This window comes from Clinocottus analis, unplaced genomic scaffold (genome assembly GCF_023055335.1).
Source record: "Clinocottus analis isolate CAN_PGR_092001 unplaced genomic scaffold, fCliAna1.0.p SCAF_1, whole genome shotgun sequence".
NCBI lineage: Eukaryota > Metazoa > Chordata > Actinopteri > Perciformes > Cottidae > Clinocottus > Clinocottus analis.
Genome location: NW_027175820.1, coordinates 8,559,008 through 8,584,664, shown reverse-complemented (window position 1 = coordinate 8,584,664; position 25,657 = coordinate 8,559,008). Strand labels below are relative to the sequence as shown.

Genomic DNA, 25,657 nt, shown 5'->3' with positions numbered 1-25,657 from the left:
AAAGTGGAGAAGGTACACACTTAGATGAACCTTCAGAGTTGCCATACTTTCGTATGTCTTCTGCGCATGCGTGTTCGTCGTTCACTACAGTTTACATTTGTGTTAAACTATCAGAAGCATAATTTTAAAGCATGTCAGAGAAAGGAGAAGTGGATTTAACTGGTGCCAAGCAGAACACGGGTGTGTGGCTTGTGAAGGTGCGTATACACCTCTTAGTACAATAGGATCAGGATGTAGGATGTAATAACGCATTAACGTAGCCTAAATCGAGCTAATGTAGCCTAGCATTGAAGCGGTGTGCTGTAGCTAACATCGGCTCAGTTCTTTAATCGTTAGTTAGCTAACCTAGCTCGCTATCTACGATTAAAATCACAACCACTCATGATAATATTTTTGTGAGCTGTTACGTTGAAGTTATTACCAAAAGGTATCAAACCGCCCAAATAAATTAAACCCATGTTTCTTCATGCAGGTACCCAAGTATCTCTCTCAACAATGGGCGAAAGCGACCGGCAGAGGGGAGGTCGGGAAACTCCGAATATGCAAGTATGTGAAACGTCTGAACATTGAGAAGATAGCAGCCTGTCAAGTTTGAGTTGTTTGTGTGCTTAATATGTGATTTTCAATCAAGTGATAGTAGTCATTGAACAATACGAGACAATTCATTTGAAAGGAGAAAAGGGAAAAAATGAAAGTGTATACTTATGAAGGGTGATACGATAGTGGTAATTAGACATTAATACAATGTTGTTGGTTTTTTTTGTTATTCTACTGCTATACTATTGATGCGTTGGAAATCAAATGTAATACTTTGTTATATCTGCCAATAAAGTCATTCTAATTGTGCTCATTATGTTGATCTCGAAGGAAAGGAAACCAAGGAAAAGCAGAGGTAAGTGATGTTTAAAAGATGTACTTGTAGATCTGCATCATGTGCCATAATGATTATATCCATCCTTATGCTGTAGTACACACATAATAATTTTTAAGGTAGTAATCCACTTTAGTCAGTGTTGAAAACACAAATTAGTTTATAAAGACTAAATAGACAACAGTTTGATCAGATTCTCACAATTCTTCTGTGACGTTTTCTCAATTGAAGATTTAATAGGAAAGTACTTTATAAATATGTTTGTACCCTGTGTAAAAGATGGCAGAGAATATTAATTGCAGATGACATTGCCCTTTACAGGTGTCTTTCACTTTGAATGAAGAGCTGACCGTGATCGACGGTATCGAAGACAAGACTGTGTCGGCGCCTCGCGACCATCCGTTCACCATGCAGACGGTGGGGGGTCAGATGCTGGCGGTCTTTACAGAGAACTCATCAGGTGAGTCTCTGGTTTTCATTCTGAGTCCAGCCCGACGAGATACCCATAACAGACCTTTAAGTAAAACTTCCTGTGATGTAAATGATCTGTTTGTGCCAGAGCCCACAGGTAAGTTCGGTGTGATCAGGTGGTGGAGGCGGCCGTCCTGCTTTTAAAAATGTTTTATACAGCTTGCTGTCTTGATTCCCTTGCCTGCTCTGCTTGTTTCTGTGTGTGGTGAAGTCTCAACACATTTTTCCTAGAGTGTGAGGTCGTCCACCCTCCGAACAGTGTACACGTAAGAAGTGCGCTGCTCATGGTGGATAAGTGAACACTCGATGGAAAATGGAAAAGAGCTTCCCTGTTGGACATTTGTCTTCATCCAGTCTGATCTGTGTTTCCATTTCTATGTGCGATGGAAATTTGGTTTCAGTGTTTGATCTTAATGTCAGTTGTAAGTTTGTGCTTTGACCTTTTCAGTCCACTGCCAATCATCTCAGTGGAACGTATACATGATCAGGCACACTGGCCCCATTCAGAACTAATTTAATATAGAATATAGATCAATATCAACACGCTTCATTTCTGAATTTGGAGTTGATTTTTGTTTTTGCATGTTTCGTTTTTTTGGGGGTTTGAATTTCGCCAGCCTTGTTTGCCCTCTTCATGTGATGTAGGTGTGTTGTTGCTATGGGTGCTGGTGAGCTCGTGCTGCTGTGCTTTCTTTGAGACAGCATCTTGTGTGCGGTCATTGTGTGTGCGTGCGTGTCAGTTTGAGGGCTGCACTCGCAGCAGGTTTTTTCTTGTCCTAAATATGAACTGTTTCTAACAGCGGCCTGGCCAGTACGGCTGCCGTTAAAAAAAGCTGGTTATAGTTTGACATCACGACTTGTGAAATTCAGTATTTTAACAGAAAAGACAAATAGGAGATGTAGGCAATTATTGCTGCATTTTTTCCATATTGCAATTACGTGTTTATTTCTGTAATTGCTGCTTTGGTAACATACAGTGTTCTCATGTGAAAATGAATTCTGTTTTGGGTTCAGTATTTGTGCTGCTGTGTCATGGATGTGTACTTGTGGTGGTGCAGGGTCTCTGCTTATTATTTTTGTGAGGGCATGCTTGCTTTGCTCGTGCATCCACTTGTGTAATAATCCTCAAATTACGCCGAGAAGCTCTTTTGTGATTTAAATTTTTTTGGTGTGCAACTAAACCCTGGGTGTGGTTCTTGTTGTTCGATCCCCTTCTTCCTCCGTCTTCCATCCCCTGTATTTCCATGTTTACCAACCCTCCCTCCCTTCCTGTAGGCCAGTCAGAAGAAAGATCTGATGGCAGCAGCTCAGTTTCGGGGGCGGGGGCAGGTCCAGGTGAGTCCTACGTTTCGCCAGCGAGCACCCCCTGGGAATCAGACACAAAGAGTGTCTGTTATCTTTTTTTTTTACTATTAATAAATGGCGTATCACAATAGCAACCGATATACATGCTTTGGAAGAAACATGTATTTGTACCAAAACCGTAGACACAATGTCCTCATGTGGAGCACAGTTTTGCCCTGAAGCGGCACACAGGCATCTTCTCCTTTGGAAGCACAAATTGCACAATTCATCTGAAAGTTCTGCACTTTGTTTGCACCATCTTGATTGGAGGATGGAAAAAAAGGGTCTGGTCGGACACTGCGCTCAAGTAGAGTGCTACCTGCTTGTGGTGATGCCAGTCCAGTTGTGACATTGTGTTGGCAAAGATAATTTATATCTTGACTGTTGCAAAAATGTAGTTTAGATCTTTTCTGTGTAGGTTAGCAAGCTTCCTTCGGAACTACAGGTAAATAAGCCCTTTGTGATGGGATCAAGTGGTGTTTTCAAAGATGGGTTAATGATTTGGGGATTTCTTTTTTTTTAATTTCTTACCTACTCAGTTAAGCTTAGTTACGACTGACTTCTAATTAGTTCATCTTCCCACTCATCATGAACTACAATTGCGTAGTTACACTTAATTTTTTTTTATACTGATTGAATACTTAATACAGCATCAAACAGTTTCACATTCAGTAAGTAAGCCCTGTGGATGATCTATAGATGACTTTAAGGACTTGAAAGTGACAGCGTGACCACCATTCTGAGCCAAGAAATAGACTTGGAAAAAAGTGGGAGACAAAAGTTGTTTAAATTATTTTATGGACAATTGCACAAAACATTTACTTTTTTTGGGAAAGAAAAATGCATGAACTGAATTAGAATGAACTGTGTAATGAATAATAGTGATAGCAGAGAGAGATTTGGGTTGTTTGTATGTGTGTGTGCGTGTGCGTGCGTGTGTGTGTGTGTCAGTATTGGGTGGTTTATTGTAGCCACATTATGATGAGTGGAGTTACGGTATTGGAGTGTTTAGCACAATTGCGGAGTTTCCGAAACTCGAGCCTGAACTAATTTCGATTCTGATAAATATCTGTGTATTTTCCAGCCAGTCAGTGTCGGCTTTCGTCATCTCTCTGTTACGCACATGGAACCGAACACCCCTCCTCACTTCTGAAGTAAATATGCACTGAAAAATGCAAATGTTTTGATGTGTTGTCCATGAACTGTCCTCTGTTTCAGATAAAATCGCCTTAGAGGGAGTAGTAGTGCAGAGAGCAGAGTGCAGACCTGCTGTTAGTGAAAGCTACATGAAACTGAAGAGGCAAGTATTCTCGAAAATGATTTACACACATAAGTCAGTTTGTTAAGAGCCTGAACTTGCAGGTGTACGTAGCTTATGTAAAGTCTACTTCATGATGAATGTTTGTCTATCTTCTGTATGATTATACATAAAAAGCAGTTTAAAAAAAGTAAGGATTCATGATTAAATTGTCTTTTATTTTGTATTATTACTATCAAGTGAGTAATATAACATTCCTTGTTTGGATATTGTAATGCATTATATCGTATCATAGAGGTGTTTCTTTTCTTCGTTCCCAGTGCATGTCTCGTGTGAGTAATTCTCATTGTCTTCACAGGTTGCAGATTGAAGAGTTGGCCAAGCCGGTCCGGCTGTCACAACAGTTGGATAGAGTTGTCACCAGCAATTACAAACCGGTGGCCAACCATACTTACAATGTAAGACCTGAGTCTTGTTTCATTCATCTTATGGTCTGGTTTTGCATGCTCCATACAGCATGTAACCTGCACATGAAGTCGTTTTTATTGTTGCTTCTGGATAAGTATTCACCATAAATATTAAAGCACAAGGAAATAATGTTGCATGGTTGTCTTAAGAATGTTTGTGTCAAGCAAATTCCTTGTTTACAAGTGAATGGATACTACAGAGGGGGAAAACATTTAGCAGTCGATACTAATTACAACTGACTTGTAAGATAAGAGGCATGACATGTAAAGGCACTGATGTGACTCTGCATGGTCTCTATGCGTTTCCTGACCTCAGGATGTTTTTCCAATTTGCCACAGCTCGAGTATGAGCGAAAAAAGAAGGAGGAGGGAAAGAGAGCCAGAGTGGACAAACAGCAGGTGTTGGACATGTTGTTTTCAGCTTTTGAGAAGCATCAGTACTACAACATCAAAGACCTGGTGGACATCACGAAACAGCCTGTGGTAAGACTGGAGGACAACATCTAACGCCACGCTCATACGAACCTTTAACTCACTGAAAAAAATAATAAATCAGAGTTGTTTAGACACGTCTGGCCATGAAATTAACAATATTTATCCAAACAAGTACAACCACAGCAGTGTTGCTGTTTAACCGTAATCTACCATAGAGTTGGATATTAGACAGATAAATTCACCTGCTATATTTCAACTCCGTTATCTTTGTTCTTTTGTGCAGTGTTTTGTTGTGAGCGTTGATGAAATTATCTTTTATTATATTCATCCTTTTGTTTTGTTTATTTGTCTTCTCTCAGATTTACTTAAAGGAAATCTTGCGTGACATTGGCATCTACAATGTGAAGGGGACGCACAAGAACACCTGGGAGCTCAAACCAGAATACCGACATTACCAAGCTGACGAAAAGACTGACGAATAGTTTGACTCTCAAGGCCGATACACCGCCCTTTATTTTGATAGGGGCGGTGTCCCTCACAGCAGGCTTTGGTCTGCCTCTGGATTAGTTGGGTCAAGGCTAAACGATGAGGTCAATCACAGGCTGTGTGTTACAGGGAGGTTGTTGTATCCTGTTATTTTGTAGAAGACAAGAAAGGGCAACGAGTTCAAGTGTTGCACTCGTGTGCACAGTCTCATCTAAACACGTCGGTCACAACGCCTGCTCACACTCGAGGCCTGAGGAGTTAGTTCTAGACAGCAGAGGCTCAGGACACGGCACGATGCCGCTTCTTGGACTTGAATAATTGACACCGGTAATAGCGCTCACCGCTAACTAGACATGTACTGAGGAAGTGGTTTTTTATAGATATTTTTATTTCACTTTGACAATTTAAATTACTGCAAGTCTCCTGTATTTGCATTGTTAATTTAAATTAATTATGCATTAAATGGTTCAACAATATTTTTTAAAGTCTGAATTTATACTGCATGGAACATTTACAGTTATTCAAGTTGGGGGAACTACAGGAAACTGCTCAATGCACAAGATCAGTTTCTCTTTAATTAGTTTGAACTCCTAATGGCTCCATTATTCAGTTACTTTATACTTCCTCAGCGGGTCACTTTCCATCGACCTAAGGCAGTAGCAAAAAGCACCACTGTTTTAAAACCAATAGTCTTTCTAGAGAAGCATTGTTAAAAGCTCCCAAAACTGCTTATCGCTACTTCAGATCACCATACAATTAATCATAAGGTTATACAGCACAAGTCAAAAACACTTCCTTTTTAAAACACTTTTATTCTAACACCCATTCAAAATCATTCAGTGGAGTCCTGCCAAGAATACAGCCTGAGGTGTTGAACACAAGGGACGTAACTTTGAACTTTTATGCCATTTTGATTTATTTCAAATAAAAACAACAATTTAGTGTTCAGTAGCAGACATTTGCATTCAGTTGGCAATTTTTTCCAGTTTTCTTCCACAATACAAGGCACTGCGAGAAAATTAATGTGAAAAACATTTAAGAGCATTGCAGTGTGTTGGGCCTCAGCAAGAAGAGGCAAACAGTTCCACCGGTCCGCTCCCAGGAGGCGTCAGCACCTAGTGATTTTTAAGTGAGAGAAAATGGGAACGCTATAAGATGCATTGCTGGACACAAACAAACTAAGGCATCCTAATCTGGTGTGCCTCCTGCGGTTTAAGAAACAGCTGATGCATGTACATTTTATTAGCATTAAAATATTCACAATGTTGAATTTTAATTACTACCTATAAAACAAAGTAAAATGTTTGACCATCTTACTCTATAAAAGTATTCCATCTCAAATGTAAGAGCAATGTGTGGAAGGCTACTCCAAGACTCAGTGGGTGAAATTAAAAACACAAGTGGTACTAAATACAGACTTGTGAATCTGACCTTTCACAACAAGTTTGCGTGTATTCCTCGGAGCAATCAGTGCTGCCATATAGAACATAGCAGTCAGAAAGTTTGAGGAAGTTTCAGTTTAGCATCTCTATGCAAACCAAGAAGCCAAAGAAGCTGCTTCAGGTCTATCAGTGGATGCAAAATGAAGTTGACCCCCAAATGAACAGCATTACAAGTGTTTACCTGCAGAGTATTGATTCAGACCAAGAACGTGCACCTCAGCTTTCGCAACATCTTCTCTCCGATTTCATCTCCTAATGTCTCAAGGACTGGATAAAAAAAAAAATAAAAAAAATTACATGCAACTCATTAAATATACTACATTACAAACAGATGTGATATTATAGATTTATCCTTCCTGATTCAATCCGAGACGCCATGGAGAAAGGCGAGCAGAAAGCGCAGGGACATTTAATCTTGCATCTAAAGTATTAAAACCCAGGATGTCTCACAGCAGAGAGCCCAGGCTGTCAAAGATGCAGCTTACTACCAAGCGAAAAGGCTTGAGCAGCAAAAACTGTTTAAAAACACAGAAAAGAAAGCAATTATACACACATCTGACACAGGACTCGATAGAGATGGGAGCTGCCCTCTTGCTGGAGCTCCTCTGACCCGTTCTCTCAAATATATTGCCATGGCAGATTGTTGTGTTGCAACAGCAACATTATTACTTGCAGACTCATCCGCCTCCATCTGGTTCACAAAGATGTCTAGCAAATGATGATTGATCCGCTAGAAAAACAAAGCAGAAGAGAAGTCATTTGTCAGCACTGGCTCAGTAAAAGAGCTTCTTATTGTTAAAGGCAACATGTCCAAATTGTGCACTGTAAATATTCGGTTTCTGCAGAAAATGCACATGTGCATTTTGAACACAATAGCTTGTACATTAGTTTAACATGACAGTTTACAAATAATGTAGGATGAACCGATAGTGCGCATGCGTCATTTAAGTCTTAACTCTGAAAGGGTGTCGGGTTGGTTAACCATTGAGACACTAACTCCAGTAACATGGTGCCAATTACTAAGGATCATCTTAACTGGGACACATTAGAGTGAACCGTTAAGCAGCCTTTTACCCTCCGAAAGCACGTGGTTAAGACGGTTAATTAGCATTTGCTAGCATAAATGAGGGCCTGGTAGCAACAGTGAGGCATTTCTGGTTCGTCGCTAAATGTTATAGCGGTGTGCTGTTAACAATGTCCCTCATGTTATGTTAAATCACCAACTTAACGCTAACAGTTAGGAGAGTTTACTTTGCAGCATCGTGAACGGTCGCGTAGATTAACGTCATGTTATACGGAGCAGATTTTGCCGGCGACACAAAATGGCAACAGCCGCCGTTAACACGTGTCCTTATAACTAGCTAGCATAGTCTACAACCGAGTCCAAACGATCTACTAAGTGCTACTTTGGTCTCACCTAACATAGTCAACAATATAGGATGAAGCTTATATACGTACAACAGGTCATGTCGATGCTGAGGGACAAACCGCGAAGGTTATTTAGCATTCTGCTAAACGTCTTCCTCCTGACATGCGGCGTGAGGAGCAATGTCGGTGAAAGGACTGAGTCGACGGCCGCTTCCAGTTTAAATAGGCTACTTGTATGGCTCATTGTCGCCCCCTGGAGGACAAAGATACAACATATGTTTACACTGTCGCCCCCTAATGTCCACAGTATTAAATAAGTCATTATTATCATAATTTACAAGTCACTATGCAGGATGTCTACTGCAATTTGCTATCCTCATAATCTATTCCCTTCAGTGTGAATACATGCATGGCCTGTAGATGCCTTGGTCTTACAATATTTGTTTAAAAAAATGTCAGTGGAAAAAGCTTTTGTTAATTAAAAAATATTGGGGATTTCCCTTATAATGTACACAGAGACACATTTGTATGGCCTCTCTCGTCTCTTATTTAAATGTCAGTTCGATGCAAGAATGTCTAAAAGCTATTTCAGCCGAAGATGGAGTCGTCAACATACGTATTTATTATTATTATTATTATTATTATTATTATTATTATTATTATTATTATTATTAGTAGTAGTAGTAGTAGTAGTAGTAGTAGTAGTAGTATTAATAATAATCATTGTGGTGTTATAGTGGTGAGAACGTTGATCAAATAATAAAAATAGGCCACCGTATAAAAGGCGTGCACGCGCCTGAACTACGCGTGCACATCTTTTCTTCCGACATACTGAGCTGACTGAGGAGGTGCAGCACTTCGAAACTGGACTCCGTGAGTTTAAGTGGGCTTCCATCCGTGTGGATTTACGAGAAGACATGCAGGCATCAAAGCAGACTTAAGCGCAGGTAAGTTTAATTAATCATTTATTATGTGTAACCACACACACATGTGTGCTAATTATTAAAATGTAAATAAGTTACTCATTATCATGGTCTGAAGAAAACCCCAATTAAAACAGTTTCTACTGCAGTCGAGCTAAGTACTAACAGTGTGTGTATTTGTGTGTGTGTGTGTGTGTGTGTGTGTGTGTGTGTTCCTAATTCCAATTAACATTTTTGATAATTCCACAGTCCACAGGCAGTAGACAGTGAAGCAACAGCCCAGCTATGTTCAGAGCAGTGTTTGGACTCAAGAGAGAGGCAGGAGGAAAACGAGGAGAAAAAACAAAACAGAGGCCCCCAGGTAAGAGCCAAATCACTAAAACTACCTGTGTGACAAAACTGTGTCAGTTCCATAATAAGCCAAAACTGCACAACTTGGGTAAATTTTGTATTTATTTATTTTTATCACAGTTTACATATTAACAAGACTGCATTTCTGTTCTTGATCACAGATATGCAGGTTATTTTTTCGATGTTGTACACAAAATCTTGCATTATTTAATGACATTATTCAGGTCCTCTTCTCTTGGGTGATTTAATAGAGCCAGTTCAATTAACCTAATTCATCAGTGTATTCTGTCCTTCACACAGTGTCCCGCTGCTTGCAATTAAAGTGTGTCAGGAGAAGTTAGAGTGGGTTAGGCCAACATCCTGACCTACTAAAAACATACTGACATACTGCATTTCACAGGAATTTGTGAGTGGGCCACTAGTGAATGAGATAAATCTGATATGAACGAGTTGTACTTGTTGTGAACAAACTGAACGTTTCGTATAATGCCAGTGAAGTGGTGTGAGAGGTGTGGTGAACAACTGCAACGTTTTACTGTTTGACAGGAGCCAAGGTGTTTGTGGTCTTCAACTTGCTGCAGTTCGGAGGAGGTTTTAGACTGCACTGTGGAGACAGATGAACACAAGTAGAGCTCAGTATTAGAGCAACCATGCTGCCCATTAATATTTGATAATGTGCTGCTTTGGGAGGCAAGAACAGAGAGGAACACAGAGAACTGTGTCAGTCTCATTAAAAATGATATAGTATGTTTACAGACTCTGATCATTTGCTGAGAGATATCCCTTCTTGTCAAACACGTATCATGAAAGGTTTCATGGCTGTGATCCTTTAAGTCTTGTAGGAATTATGAAACAGCATATCATGTGCATTTTCTATGTTAGGTTGTGGACCTCCAAGTCCTTGTTTTGCTCACGGTAATAATTGCAAAAACAGTCTTGTTTAAAGTACGAGAAAGTGTTATAATTCCACAGTGAATACTGGTACAATCTGGTCCAACCAGTAGAAGAGGCAATGCAGTCTCTATAATCACCTGCGTGGTGAGTTCTGCACAGGACGAGGCCCAATGACGGCAGTACGAGTGGAGATGAAAACAATTTGATAATTTAATTGAAATATAATAAGTGTTGCCTCTTTATTGAGTGTGATCTCATTCCTTTAAAAAGATGTTCTGGCATTGCCAACTTTCCATCACCTCGTTCAGCAATATGCCTTCCAGACAAGATATGTTCGCCGTATGCGAGACATATTTTAAACTGCGCTGTCTGCAAGATGTGAAATCTGTTTCTGTTCTGTTGTATCAACTCTGCCTTTTCAGCTCTTCTCAATGACGCCTCTTCAACTGTAACATTTGTCCTTCTCGACGTTGTCTCTACACACGTAGGTGGTGAGGTGTACGCTCACAGCACCTTGCAGACGGGTCGCGCCGGTCGGGCCTCCCGCCCCCAGGAGCACGACAGCGGCTGCACTGAAAGCCAAGTGAAAACGAGGAGACTGACAAAAGGGGCGTCCATTTCTCTGCCCTCATCCCCCCTTCTCCCTCGCCAGGCCGATATAGTTCCCTCCCAGTCGTGCACCAGGTTCACAGGTGGGTTAAATGGAAACAGCAGTCATCATAAGAACAAAACACAGGCTCTATACAAACTACTGAGAATGACAGGAAGCCGTGCAACAGGGAAAAGCTGCAGAAATATCTGAATGTTTTGATGGGTTTGCCTTGATTAGCAGAGCTTCTGTGCGTTCAGCTGTTCCATGCATGTGACAGCAAATGCAAGAGCATACAGACCGAGCCCCCAGGGCGCCAAAACATGTGACAGATTGTCAGAGTAAATGATTGAACAAGATAACTTAAGGCAAGGGACCCCAATTAGGTAGGTTGGTTTATTAGGTGTAATTATAGTTTGGATCTATACTGAGACAACTCTTTTGACAAAAGATAATAAAACTTAACTCCATAGCTGTGTTCCTTTTTTTTAATGTATTCACATATGTATATTCTTCACATTTTGAAAAAGAAAAGGTCAAATGTAATATTCTACAATGCACAGGTGGGTACAGGCAGGCGCGCACAAACACACACACACACACACACACACACACACACACACACACACACACACACACACATGTACATGTACATATACACACACACTAACTGTGTTAATATATTACAGATGAACGTCCATAGTACAGTGTTCTGTTTGCATGCCTCAATAATATTTAATTATTTTATTGAAATAACATATTACTATTTTATTCTTCATGAAGGCAAAACAGTAAAAAAAAAAAAAAAACACACACACAAATAAGTTGTTTGCTGTTTTAAACATATTTTTTAACGGATAAACAATTACAGTATGTGCACAGTCAAGTACAATAAATAATAATTATGCTATTTTAAATGATTTTAAATAAATTATGTGAAGCATCTCGTAACTGTTGGCTGAAAAGAAAACAAACTGTGTCTCACCTCAAAAGGAGCACAAGGTGGCAGTGTGCTACAGCAACACAAAGGCAACGCTATGTTCATCTCATGCAGCATCGCCTCGGTTCCTCCAGCACACTGAACGCACATGACGAGGGAAATTACAGCAAGTCAAAATGTACGCTGTCACGGCCTACGTGTCATTGGTGGCCGATCAAACGTCAAACTGTGTGTGAATTCAACAGCGCGATTCAAACACTGAATAACCATGAGTGTAAAGGTTCAGCACATTTCAGGGTTCCCAAACATTTCATCCTCCTGAATGATCTCCAGTCCTCAAGAATCTGCGTTTCCAAGAACCCCTCAGATGTTGTTGCATAAATTGAGACACACCCACACACGTCAATATGAGTGCACCGCTATCCCTGCCATCACACACACACACACACACACACACACACACACACACACACACACACACACACACACACACACACACACACACACACGGGCAGTGTTAATATATTATAGATAAACGCCCACAGTACAGTGAACATTGTTCTGTTTGCATGCGTTGCTCTCTGTACACATACTGCTTTATCCTCCTGGGACACAATTCAAATTCTGCACCACAGATCTCATCTGGGGTGGCTTAATCTCTCTCTCTCACGCTCTCTCGCTCTCTCTCTCTCTTTCTCTCTCTCTCTCTCTCTCTCTCTCTCTCTCTCTCTCTCTCTCGCTCACTTTCTTTCATATCCCCTCCTTATCTCCACCCTCAATCCCTCCCTCTCTCCCACCCTGCCTGCTCTCCCTCCCTCTCCCGTCTCCCTCTTCGCTGTGGCCGAAGGACGGGTAAGGAAGCTGGAGGATGTGGATGGCTCCCCCTACGCGAGAGAACCTCTCGTCTTTGCCTCGTGCCGTGGCAGGACAGACCGCAGAGGTGAGAACAGCAGTGTGTGGGAGTGTGTTTCGCGTCATTTCTATTCCTCCAGGTATTGATCAGGGAAGCTGAATGACAGTGAACGGGGTGGAGGTGAGTGAATGATGATAAAGAAGCAGCAGAAAGCGAGTGTGTGACTGTTTTAATGGCATCTAAAAGGCGTTGCATTAAGTTTTCCGTGTCAGATGAATGTAGGGACAGTGGCGGTGTATTGTCATCCTCATTGAGAGTGGATTTGTTTTCACACAGTTTCTGCTGAGTCCCTGCCCTGACTTCTTTGCTTGCTGCTTGTGTAGTTAAATCAAAATAAAGGTGTAAATACCCACGTCTCCGCCAGCTTTCACTCTGTGTTTGACCGGAGGGTTATCCTTGGGCTTAACAGATTTTATGAGGCATCTTCTATCCCGGTTGCCAGGCACCTCTCAGCTTCCCGTTTCCAATGGCAACTGCTGGGTGGTTTGATGAATAGTACTGGACATTCAGTGTGTCCTCATGTTACTCCAGATTGGATCTCAGTGCACTGCTGACTAAATGCAAAGTTTTCTCTCCTCCCCCTCTTTGAAATACACATCCTTCCTACAAGTCTTCAGCAGCTTCTCAAGCTGTGAAGTGAAGAGAGTATATCGACAGGGGCTAGAACTTGGGCGCTTCATGGAACAAAACTGGCCGGGCTGCCTCTCAAAACTGACCTTGATCCTCTCAAGGCTGTGGCTCCTGTTTGAACACACTTTGAATCTTGAATGGGAGAGCGATGCGATGCAGTGGCTTTTGAAAGGAGAGAGTGAGCCAGCAAGGCAGAATGAGGAGGAATCAGTGGAGGGAGTGCGAAATGAATGTCTGAACGCAAAGATGTTTGTGAGGAGGAGTGAGCTGTTCCTGTAATCCGTGATGTCCTGTCATCCTGTTTATATGCCTACTCAATATGCATGTTACTCAACTGATAACGGCACATAGGTGAGGCGTGAGATCGGAGGACTGTGTTGCTCAGCTGTGTGGAGCACAGAGATGCGCAAACTGCTGAAGCCCTGCTCTGCAGAGGTGAGCGTGGACCTGAGAGGAGCCGGGGGTTGGAGGTCAAAGCGTCGGGGGAGCATTAAACAGTGATAAATGAATGCAGCACATGGCCTGTGTCAGCCAATCTCCCCCCGGAGCAACAGGGAAGGCAGCGCCAAGGCACTCCTTCTTTCTGCTCTGCTCTCATTGAAATGCACAACCCGTCTCTGAAACTGAGAGCACCTGGCAGGCGTGTGCACGGGCAAACTCGCAACCTCACACAACCTCTCGCTGCTGCCTCGACCGGGGTGACTGGAAAGGCGGTCTTTGCATTCATAATCAGGGCAGCTGGGGCTGTGCTGACCTGTGGATGCGGACGTCTCTCGCAGTCCACGAGCGATGCCGTCTTTGGGTGGGAACCTTACGAGGAAGCTGAGCTGAAAGGAGAGCGTCGGCTGCATGGGCGACGGTCTCATCTGGCCTGCAGCGTTTCCTTCTGCTTGTAATCCGTGTATCCTGAATGTGTACCTTTTCCAGACCTCCACGTGGAGCCTCAGCTGGGCTCCTCCCTTTCTACCCAGGAACTGATGACCAGACTATGCCTCTTATTGGGAGAAGCAACGCCTGGCACTGCTAGCTCCCCAATGGAGGACAGGAGGGAAAAGAAGGTAGGGCAGCTCATTGATTGAACGGGACCTTGCTTTCATAGAAAAAGGGCGATGGATGTTTTTTTAAAAGACAAGCTTCTTCTTTTTTTTGCCCTCACACCGTCATCAGGATCTTAGTTTCTTTTTAGAAATTACAAATTATTCACTCACTGGTATTTTAAATTGAGCTGAGTGCAAGGAAACATTGAGTTGAATAATATGTGTGATTTGACCGTTTGAGAAATGGATCGATATGTGTTTTGGAACGTTATTATTTGTGTTGCTGTACTTCCACAGGCGCTCAGATCCCCATCACTTTAACCCCTCTGTATATGTGTGTCATTGCATATGCTTATGCCTCTGCATCTCTATGCCTTTGCATTGCTCAGCCGTGGCCCATTTTCTCAGCCTCATTCCACCACCTGAGCTCCAGATTCATTCAGTTTCACAGAGATAGCGAGGCTCATATGAGGAATGTGGGTTGTCCTGGCTAAGAAAGATGAGGCTGTGGTATAAAGGGAATAACAGTGAGCCGTTTCAACGCTGTTGCCTTGTCTCTGTACGGTCTCTGTGTTGCAGAAATGTTGCATCAGTAATGAGGAGACCTGTAATGCATGTGATCAAACTACAATGATAAGGATTATTTAAAATCTAAACAAACACGCTTCCTTTTTCTTAGAAAACATGTTAGTTTGTTAACACAAATGTCTTCAGAGGCTGTGAAAAGATTTTAAAACTCTTCTGAACATTTTCCATGGCTCGTTTGCTGCTGGGAAAAGGTCACATACATTAATCAATGTCAGCAGGTATTACAATTATTCTGAAAGACCAGTGCAAAATGCCTGTTTAAGAGACAATGGTTAATACTATACATACAATATATGGAACACACATTTTTTTCTCCTCTGATAACAACACAATGAAAAAAAAACACAATGTACCATACATTTGATTTATTGCAGGGAAGGTTACAATACATTGTGAAGATGAACATGTTATTATGTACATCATATAATGCATTTATCCTCTTAATTCTTAAAAAGTGGAGAAGGCACTTTATCAATATATGATACTGTAGAGATGGAGCTGTGATACGGCTTGAAAAATAATCTCTCACTGTCTCTCTTTTTCCAACCTGGCTCTTCTTTTTGTTGGCTTTCACTGCAATGATTTCAGTTTGTTGCTTCATTGTAAAGCTATCCACGCAGTTGCTCCGGGTATTGATCCAAAAAAAACACACAGCTAACTTAAAAGAACAATTGAAGCACATCCTTTTCACACAGTAACACACACACACGCACACACACACACACACACACACACACACACACACACACACACAGAGGAATGCTACTATCATCCAACGTCATTTCCTGTTTCCTTAAACTTGCATACATTGTAGTAATATTTTAACTAAACCCTCATCCAGGCAGCCTGATGCTGTGCTCATTAGATTTTTCCCTACTTAAAATACATCCTGTCACCTGTGAAAAATGTTCACATTTCCTTTCGTCTTTGTAAAATATGCCCTGTGTGGAGCAGCAGAATGTGTGTACAATGACTAAGACAGTAAATTATGAATGTCTACACAGCGAGTGCGTTAGTTTTGAACGCAGCTGGCAGTCGTCATGAAAAACTGGGAAAATGACAGCCAGGATGGAAATAACTGGAACTATTCTTTCATTTCCCATCTGCGTGCACACACAAACATACTCAGTCCCGCAAAAGAGCGCATGAAGGTAAACACTGTCATGCTGAGTGGACTGCTGTTAAAAAAGAGTGCCAACTGACACTGCAGATTTATATACTTCTATCATAGAAAAACATCCCGAAGTTTTTGTCTCTTTCTCACTGAGTTCATGGTTGAGTCTGTCCCTGTGATCCTCTACATGGCCTAACCTTATGTCCTTGTCTCAGTAGAATTCTGCTTTTGGTTTCTTTCCAGTGTGATACCTCCGCCCAGGGGGGGAGTCCCAGCTCCACTCTCACCTGCAGCACTGCCTCCCCCTGTTCAGAGAGCCCCTGCTCCACCCTGAGCACCAGTGTTGGAGGCAAGCCTTTGGCCCAGCCGTTGCTGCCCTTAACTTCACCCCGCTGCAGCACCAGCACCAGTCCCAGTGGAACCCTCTCCGACACTGTACCCGGCTCTGCCCCTTGCCCTGCCCCTGGACCCGTTAGCCCTGGGCCTCCTTCTCAAAGCCCCACCTCCACCCTGGGGAGCAGGGACAGTGGAATCATAGGTGAGGGAGATGCTGCTGTGTTTCTGTTGGAAATCCTGGCCAGGTTTTCAAATGGTGTCTATCCACAATGTGTGAGTTGAGTTTGTTTTGGAGGCGAGGTGGAGCACGTCTAATACCGAAGCCCAGCCATACATAGATGTTAAAAAAAGAAGAGTGTGCTTAAAATGACCACTTAGTGCAGCACCTTCTTAAATGGTCATTGGAAGTTAGACGCAACATCCCTTACTTTTAAGTCCTTGTCAAGTGTGTATCCCTACCCCACAGCTAGCTTCTCTATGTTGCCTGTGCCACTTCAGCCTCAAGGTTTCAGCTCCCTCCTGTCAAATCTGGGACACTGCTGTCTTTGTTGCTTATGGGTCTGATTCTCTTAAAATAGGACACTTTTTTTCTCCCTAAATAGAGTTTGTATTTATAGTTAAACACAAAAGTGCAGAAGGTGCATCAAGTATAATAAAACTCGTTGATTGATGAATTTTGAGTATACAGCTGATACAACAGTGAAATGTATTTTACTTTGGCTGGAAAAGCTTAATTTGGGGTCTTAAGTATATTTTTACTGATAAGAAAAAGCGAGTAATCAATTGCATTCCATATGTTCTTCTTCAGAAGTGTTTTTACCGCTGCCTCCCTTACTTACAACCTAACCCATATTTTCTTGCGGATCAGCAACCATCACTAGTTCTTCTGAGAATGAGGAGCGCAGCGCCTCCAGTGAGGTTCTGACGAAGGACGAAGGCCTGGGGGGCCTGGCTGGTGTCATGGGCTATGCATGCGAGGACCGCCACCCGGGGCTGACCAGGGACACTCTGAACCCCCAACCAGATGAGGCCTTACCTAGAATGGACATCATGGAGCCAAGGACTCCACCAGCGCCCAAAAGACCCCTCCCACAGCACCACATACACAGCATGTCCTCCCTTGTGATGCCCCGTCCGAATTCAGTGGCAGGTAAGTTTTCTTATGTGGTCACCTGAATCTGCGATTCAATTATTTTTCCTTTTGCCTATTCGCTTAGCTTAACATAAAGGCGGAGAGGAAACAGCTTGCCCGACTCTGTCCAAAGGGAAAATAAATCATCCATAGCTCACTAATTAACACATTATATTTCCTCTTGATATGCTGTCACCTCAAGGTTGCCAGCCAACCAGCGGAGAGGAGACTCCAGGAAGTCACTGTTCCAAGCCGAGAAATAGTTCCACATATAAGGCCCCTGTAAAACTACAACATGCCGCTTTTACACTTCTATTTTTGTACAGAGAAAGTGAGTGAGTTGCTAAAGTCTCAATTGTTTTGTAGATGAAGTAGGTTAATGAGAGTATGAATGTGACAGCTGTGACCCGGGTGATTAATTAATGGCCTGATAAATATTGACTGAATAGCAGATTGATTGAATTGATGTTTGAGAGCAAAAGCCTAATTTGCAGGATCTCTGTGATGCAGAGCTAAACTTCATTGCACCGTGAGTCGGTGCTCTACTTACCACTGAGGCCGGATGCACACAGTGAGCAGGACCAGTTAAATGTCCTGGGAGGCCTCCAGTTGTCATAAAAATATCCCCCTCCCTTTCCAGTCACGATCTTTGCTAGTGCACAAGGCTCTTTTTCTTCTCTTATATGTCAGTTCATTTGTGGTGGGAGCAAAAGAAGAGATTCCCTAAGGAGTGGATTCACAGTAACGCCTGCCAGTTTTTTCTGTCAGCTGGTGCTTTCATTTAGGCACCCTCGATGAAATTCAGAATAAAGATGAAGCTCGCCACAAAGCACTGTAGCTGCTAAGATTTTACCTCACCTTCATGCAAGATTTGATAGAGAAACGGTTTATACATTATTATATCTATTAAGAGAGTAACATTTGTATTATTCCTGGATGAAAAATGTATTTGTTATCGCAGCAATATTGTTCTGCTACAACAAAGATAATCAGGTAAGCGATAATTCATGAATGGCTTTATAAACATATTATCCAGTACTTAAGATTCATGGCGATCATAAAAAATGTTGGATGTATTTTGTATAATTAAATTGTACCAACATTAAGAGGAGCAGAAGATCAAGATATATATATATATATATATATATATATATATATATATATATATATATATATATATATATATATATATATATATATATATATATATATATAGGGAAATTCCAGTTTGACGAGATATATGTGTGTGTGTGTTTTAACTGCAGATGATCAGGTTTAATTTTCCAATTATTTCATGCATAATTTAAAGTCTAGAATAAATGGTGGGTACATCACCTTTTAGAGGCTGTTAATGAGAACAGACCGCGTTCCTCACTCATTAACATCTCATAATCTGAATTAATGATATGGATGGTAGTAGCTCATGTTCTCAAAGTTTCCTGAAATAAATTACATTTCATTTAGCTGACGCTTTTATCCAAAACGACTTACAATAAGTGCATTTAACCGTGAGAACAACAAGAATTAAGAAAAGTATAATTTCTTCAAGAAAATTAAACTACAGTAAGTGCTACTAAAGTGCTAGTACGGCGCTAGCTTCCTTATTCAAGGTGTAGTCGAAAAAGATGAGTTTTTAGTTTGCGACGGAAGATGTACAGACGTTTTGCTGTCCTGATGTCAATGGGGAGCTCATTCCACCATTGAGGAGCCATGACTGCAAACAGTAGTGACTTTATTGAGTGTTTCAAGGCTGATTAAAGGCTGATTTATACTCGGGTTTTACGCAGAGACGCAAGCATGCAAGACACGCATGGCCGACCATGCGTGGTCAAATCGGCCATTTTGCGTGCTTGCGTGCGTCACCCCAAATTTCTGACTATCCGTCAAAGCAACGCTAGCCCACAAGTCCGTGATTGGTCTGCTAACCACATCCTTTGTGAGTCTCGCATTTCCAGTTTCATAGCATAATACCGCTGTTTTTAAAAGCCATAGCAGAAACACAAACAAAGGATCCCGTTCAAGAACGTTTGGCTGAAGAGGTCCGCAAATATGAGCATTTATGTAACCCGTCTTCGACAGAGTTTAAGGACACGCAGATGGTGGTGAATTCCTGGAGGGAGATATCGGTGAATGTCGGCGTGCCACCTACTGTTCTGGCGTATCAAAAACGCACGGGAACTATAAACCAAAACGAGTCCGTTGATGCAACTACGTGGCCAGCCGCAGATGTAGTTGCAAGAGTGTATACCCCTTTACAGTAGTCAAGGCGCGAGATGATCAGAGCCTGGACGAGAACCTGTGGCGCCTTCTGAGTGAGAAGGGGATGTATTCTCCTGATGTTGTACAGCATGTACCTACACAAACGTGTTGTTGCGATAATGTCAGGGAGAGTTGACTGTAGAGTGTCATACCGAGGTTCCTGGCAGTCGGGGTCGGGGCCAACACTGAGTTGTTGAAGGTAATAGGGAGGTTGTGGGTCGGAGAGCCTTTTTCTGGAAGGAAAAGTAGTTATTGTAAAGGTAGTCCAAGACAGTTTGCAGGGTCAATAGAAGTTAACATCAGCACCCCAGCGGGCCTTTTTGGGAAGAAGATTTTGTGAACCAGTTGGAGGCTGAAGATGTATCAACTGCTGATGTGCTGTGTAGTCCATGCTGTCAGTCGGTTTTGGACAGAGCCAGGCTGGCTAGTTCCCCGTTTCCAGTCTTTGTGCTAAGCTTAGTCTACCGGATGCTAGCTAAAGCCTTGTAACGGACATTGTTTGATATTGATATTGATCTTCTCGTCAAACTCGCATTTCCAAAAATGTCGCAAAATTCTATTAAGTTTAAAGAAGGTTGCGTAGAATCAGTGCATGTTGGGTTGCTTATGAATGGTGCAACCAGGCATGCTGGGAACTTTGGTCATGGCTCCCGAGTTGACCTTTAAAGTGTTGAATGATCGCAAGGGGTTGGAGGGTAATCAACCACAACTCTCATCAGCAATGGACATGACGGCAGGTCAGGCAGCGAGTGTGGTGGACAGGGTCCCATCAGGCTGGACTATCAGGTTTGGAAGGGATGAGCACACCTTCAAACCACTCAGCCATTTGGCCCGGTTGTCTTTAGCCAGCGAGCTCTCTCATCCCACTCCACACCTCCTTCACATGGTTTACTGCAGACTGCTCTTCAGCCTCTCATTTGATTCTTCACTACAGCTCTTGCTTGACAATAAGGCTAATATCTACTGCGTCCCCTGTACTAAAAGCCCTCTCATACCTGTTGAAAGGGATTTCATGTTTTCAGTGTGCCAAGGTTTATTACTTGCTTGGCCCCGATCTATTTTATATCAACATAATTGTGGCGTTCACGCTGTAATTGATTGGTCTTGCATCAGGGGGCCTCTCATTGTCCACTAATACTCCACAGAAATGGTTCCATGTGCTCTTAAAAGCCCTGCACATTATAATATGGCCTCAGTAGTTTAACACCAATCTCTCACTCTGTGAGTGAGAGTGAATGATGGACTCACGCAGGAATGCTTCATGCATCAGAATATGATCTGATCTGCCAATCTTCGGAGTGGTGGGACTATGTGTAATGCAGTTCAGCGTGTCTTTCTCCCAATTCGAAGCAAAGTCCAGTATCACACCACATGAAGCATGAGCAGATTTCATGTGGTGTGGCTCACATCTGAGTGTTCAGTGATTTGTCATGATGAAGGATGCTTAAGGATGTCGCTGGCCAGCATCTTCAGGCCGAGACCATAATTGCTGTTTTAAAGCTTGAAGCTTATAACAGCTCAGCGATGTGTTGCAGCTCCCTCAGATGCTCTGAGATTATCAACGACAGCGTTTAACATGTACAGTAAGTGATTATAGTAAATGTGAGGTCATCATCTGTCCAGGGACTGCACTTTCCTGTCCACTGCGGCTTCACTGGTATTTACAGAATTTCATAGATAAGTGCAGCCCTGCTTTTTTTCATTCCACTCTTACAGGATTAGAGGCAGAGGTAATGCCAGATTTTCAGATTTTACAGATTTTTTTTATTTTCATATTACAATAATTACAATAATAAATCATCAAAATGGACCGGTTTGTGACTGGCCATTGAAAACAACCTCTTGAAATAACAATAGGTTTTCAGTCAGACTCGTTTTTCCACGCAGCTTGAGTCTTCTTTGGTAGTAATGACATATACTTTATTATTAATGCCTTTTACTATCCCATGGTCTAATTATAGATAAATCCTCCTTTCACACAACCCTATGGTATTATTTAGAGAAAACCGAAATATTCATAAAACCAGTATCATTATAACCTGAGAGGTCCCACTAAGAATAGTCACTCACAGCGACTGTTATCAAGTTATCTGTTTCTCCACCGATTAATAAACAGCTGAGATCAACACAGGAATAAGGAATAGTTTAACCCGAGGCCAGAACCAAGGTTCTTTATCTTTTTATTTGTCCACTGTTCCAAAGAGAGATGAACAGTTGACCAAGACTGAAATCTTACGATCGGCGCCTCAATCTGATGATGCTTAAGCCACATTTAGGAAGAAACATTGTAACTTTCATTAACATTCTCATGTTAATTTGTCTCTTGTGTTTAAATCAGACCAGAGGCAGAACCTGCCAAAACAACAACAAAAAAGTAGACAAAATAAATCTAAAGATGTAACAACATGCAATTAAATAGCTGCTGAAAAAAATCAGCCTTACTTTAAACCTTCAGTTTTGTTGAGTATACTTCACTTGTATAGTAAATCGTCGAGTTAATTGTTAGTTGTATTGAACTCCTATATGTAAAAATATGTTTGCAAGATAGATAGATATGTACTTTATTATTCTTTTTAAAAAAATGTTAAAAGATAGCTCTGCAATATCATGTCAATAACATTTTTCCAAAAGGTAAAAAAAAACAACCTACATTTTGCTTCCTACATTTTGTCACTCTGTGTTCTGTTGCTGCAATGAGTGAAAAAGATTATAATGTCTGATAGATCCCACAATTGAATAACCAGCTTACAATGCAAAGCCTATTTCTTTATTCTCCGCAACAGCCTGGACTGAAACCTCTGCTAAATGTCTGGAGAACTGCAGAACGTAAGCCTAGCTGACCCGTAAACTGTAGCGTGAGTAGGCGGATGGATAGGGCAATGTGGGAGAGAATTTAGTTTGCTTCTTGTCCTTCTGTAAGACGTTTTCTTCATTTTCTTCATCTTGTTGGTTTTATCGTTTCTTATTTAGAAGAATGCGTGTCGTCCTGTGATTGACACCCGATACATTTTTGCATTGCAGCTGGCGATGTGTTTCCAGCACCATCACCACACATTCTGTGTCCTGACGTGTGAGACAGAAATAAAACATTTGGTAATTTCAGACTCACTTAAAGCTGGAGATTACGGAACGTGAGATGATTCGTTTTCTCTTCTTTTCCTCTTTCTTCTCTTCTCAAGGTCACTGCGCAGCAAGAGCAACAACTGTTTGTGTCACACGTCTCCATGGTTACAATAATTGACTCAAGCAATGAATTTGACACTTGTGTGTTATGCATGTGTATCTTTGCACATGTCCTGCATCTCCCTCACACTCTCGGTCCATTCCCCACCCGCTCTCTTTTTTCTCGCAGCAACCAGCTCCACTCGATTGGAGGATTTGAGCTATCTGGACAACCAAAGGGCTCCTGGACAGAGGAGCTCTGTCCGCAAACACAACACAGCCGGACGCACAAGTGATGACTCCAAAGGTATTTGGAAGCTTCGCCTCAGGGTGAAATCTGGGTGTAAACATAGCTTGGTGTGGAAACATCTGCATACCTGTGTGGAGCAGGCACTTCCCCAATGTCACCTCCTAAATTATCCATTCTTATATAGCACTGACTCTCTCCTCTCCCATCCGTCCAGGGAGATTGGTGCCATTCAAGCAAGCCGACATCATGCTTAAACCGCTGCTGTTTGAAGTCCCCGGTGTCACCGCTGAGACGCCTTTTGTTGGCCGGGATTGGCTCTTCACGCGTCTGGAGGAGGTCCTTGGAAAAACAAGCAGCTGCGATGGCCGCGGGGCTGTCATCGTCGGTAACGCGGGATCCGGCAAGACTGCTATCGTCTGGCGGCTGGTGACACTCAGTTGTCATGGCATGCGCACGGCACAGGGAGGTCCCAGCATCCCTCACAGCCCAAGCTCCTCCCCTAAATGTAAGACTCCTATCTTTATTCGGAGCAGCGTAATTTGTTTTTGGGTGAGTCTCAAAGCATTAGTGTAAGAACACATTAAGAACACTGAAAGTTGAATTCATACATTTTCTAGTACGCTCCAGATTCCTGTAGGATTTTAGGGGAAATATCACTTTCCGAGAGGGAGTTGGAAACCGGGTCATGCACTCTTCTTTCAAGTTCTCCCCTGAGGTTTCTCTGCTGATTGCAGTTGTGTAAGGACACTGAGATTGTTGTTTTTTTTTCTTATCATGAGTGGCACTGGAAATGTTATTCTCTCTGGAAAAAAAAACCCTTTTAAAAACCCTCAAACATCAATACTGTTTGACTTAATCTGAGCCAGGTTTTGAACATTGCGCAACAGATGCAATACAGCTTACGACATAGCTGTGACATGCAGATCATTTATGTTTCTGCATTAAACGAGACACACCCGGATGTATGAAAGAAAGTAGTACGGTCTCAAATACATATTTATTTCCAATATCATCTTCTTTCGGCCTTTCCCTGTACTGCAATAACAATTACATTTTTGGATTACCAACTGAGGGCAAACTCGTACTGAAGAGGCAAAACTGAAATAGTGTTTAAAAAGAATACAGTGCCATTCCTTTGACAGCATCATTGCATTATTCACTGATATCTGTACTTGACGTTGTCATTTTGAATTCAATTTAACAGAGGGGAAATAGCATGAGGTGTGCAGCCAGTGCTTGTCTTGCTTACAGATGCACTAATTAATTGCAGCAGTTTAATTGTCTCCCTACTTCACTCCTGGCATTCTTGTGCTTACACAAGAGACTGCATCTAACGAGTATAAATGGCAGCTTTGCGTTTGTTGTTGTTGCCCTGTTCAGGTGGGGAAAAGCAGGGAAAAGCAGCTTCCAAACTGCCTGCTGACTCCCAACCCAACCAGAATGCTGCTGCAGGAACAAGCGATAGCACAGCGCAGAGGAAGGAGGCCGTCAGATGCCTCGCTGCCAAGGTCATTCAAAACATACAGACACACACATTTGTTTTTCTATACATGTGAGGACCCTCATTTTACAACTCTAACCTCAAAGTGTTTCTTTTGGTTTCTTGCAGAGCGTAAAATGAGAGGATCAATACTTTCATGTCCTTACGCGAAATAGGAAGCTGAAGCTTAGCTTATCTTAGCTTTAAGATTTTAAGGTACCGGGGGGGAAACTTGCCCACCAACACCTCTGTCGTTCACTGCTCATATTTTGTTTATTTAATCCGTAGACAGTAACCAAGGTCTAAAAACTACATTTCATCATTTTACGGTGAGTTATGTGCCGGACTATTTCTTGGCCAGGAGCAGTTGCTAGGTAACTAACGAAGACTCAAGGAAGTTACATGTTCACAGGAAGAATTGACGTTTTTGTATAACTTCAACAAAAGATCATGTTCTTAGCTATTAGTGAGCTTTAGAGGAGGTGGTAAACTGTTACCTTCGGACAGAGCAGGCTAGCTGTTTCCCCGTTTCCGGTATTTATGCTAAGCTAACCCATTGCTAGCAGTAGCTTCTCAGCATATTGATCTTTTTATCTCACTCTCCACAAGAAGGACAGAGTAATAGTAATGACAAACTATTCTTTTAACCATGGGAACTACATGCCTCACACCATCCCTGACTCTTAAATTGACTTAAACACAATTTTAATGTTAAGCCTAAAACCCCAAAAAGTAGCCTAAGTGATGACTAAAATGTGCCCTCTTTCCCAAAATGAAATACAATATAATAACAAAAAACGCAAATTGGTCAACACAAAGATACACTCGTACATTTCCACACAAGGCACTTCTTCAAGGTTCTTGTTATTTATACGGTTTCTGGGGAAATTGTTGATACACCTGCAGTGAAACATACA

The 25,657-nt window shown here is 42.0% G+C and overlaps 2 protein-coding genes, 1 long non-coding RNA gene and 2 other non-coding genes across 8 annotated transcripts in view; 2 read left to right on the top strand and 3 right to left on the bottom strand.

Moving 5' to 3' along the window:
• The first annotated feature begins 57 nt into the window (after positions 1–57).
• On the top strand, positions 58–5,808 carry LOC137787148 (general transcription factor IIF subunit 2-like). Of its 2 annotated transcripts, XM_068579432.1 has the most exons (9): positions 58–197; positions 473–546; positions 868–892; positions 1,193–1,331; positions 2,618–2,677; positions 3,905–3,986; positions 4,303–4,402; positions 4,751–4,894; positions 5,206–5,808. In XM_068579432.1, exons 1-9 carry the CDS (start codon positions 132–134, stop codon positions 5,326–5,328), a joined length of 813 nt encoding a protein of 270 aa, XP_068435533.1. In that variant the 5' UTR covers positions 58–131; the 3' UTR covers positions 5,329–5,808. The 2 variants fall into 2 exon arrangements, with proteins under 2 accessions (XP_068435533.1, XP_068435541.1); XM_068579440.1 differs by lacking the exon at positions 2,618–2,677.
• A 422-nt stretch (positions 5,809–6,230) lies between these two features.
• LOC137784439 (uncharacterized) lies at positions 6,231–8,347 on the bottom strand. Its single transcript, XR_011077410.1, has 4 exons — positions 8,233–8,347; positions 7,328–7,504; positions 6,956–7,041; positions 6,231–6,447 (listed from the first exon to the last, which is right to left on the bottom strand). It is a non-coding gene; the product is annotated as an uncharacterized lncRNA (long non-coding RNA).
• LOC137787905 (small nucleolar RNA SNORA31) lies at positions 6,780–6,913 on the bottom strand. The gene has a single exon (XR_011077692.1). It is a non-coding gene; the product is annotated as a small nucleolar RNA SNORA31 (small nucleolar RNA).
• On the bottom strand, positions 7,120–7,254 carry LOC137787911 (small nucleolar RNA SNORA31). The gene has a single exon (XR_011077693.1). It is a non-coding gene; the product is annotated as a small nucleolar RNA SNORA31 (small nucleolar RNA).
• A 652-nt stretch (positions 8,348–8,999) lies between the features above and the next one.
• The window catches only part of LOC137787102 (protein TANC1-like), a 32,576-nt gene continuing 15,918 nt past the window's right edge, over positions 9,000–25,657 (top strand). The window contains exons 1-10 of one of the 3 annotated variants that reach the window (XM_068579360.1): positions 9,000–9,089; positions 9,315–9,426; positions 10,799–11,002; positions 12,687–12,779; positions 14,310–14,440; positions 16,365–16,659; positions 17,326–17,607; positions 23,201–23,317; positions 23,475–23,765; positions 24,641–24,768. In XM_068579360.1, the coding sequence (XP_068435461.1) occupies positions 9,351–9,426; positions 10,799–11,002; positions 12,687–12,779; positions 14,310–14,440; positions 16,365–16,659; positions 17,326–17,607; positions 23,201–23,317; positions 23,475–23,765; positions 24,641–24,768 (1,617 nt within the window). In that variant the 5' untranslated portion in view covers positions 9,000–9,089; positions 9,315–9,350. The other 2 variants (XM_068579378.1, XM_068579369.1) reach the window with 2 other exon arrangements.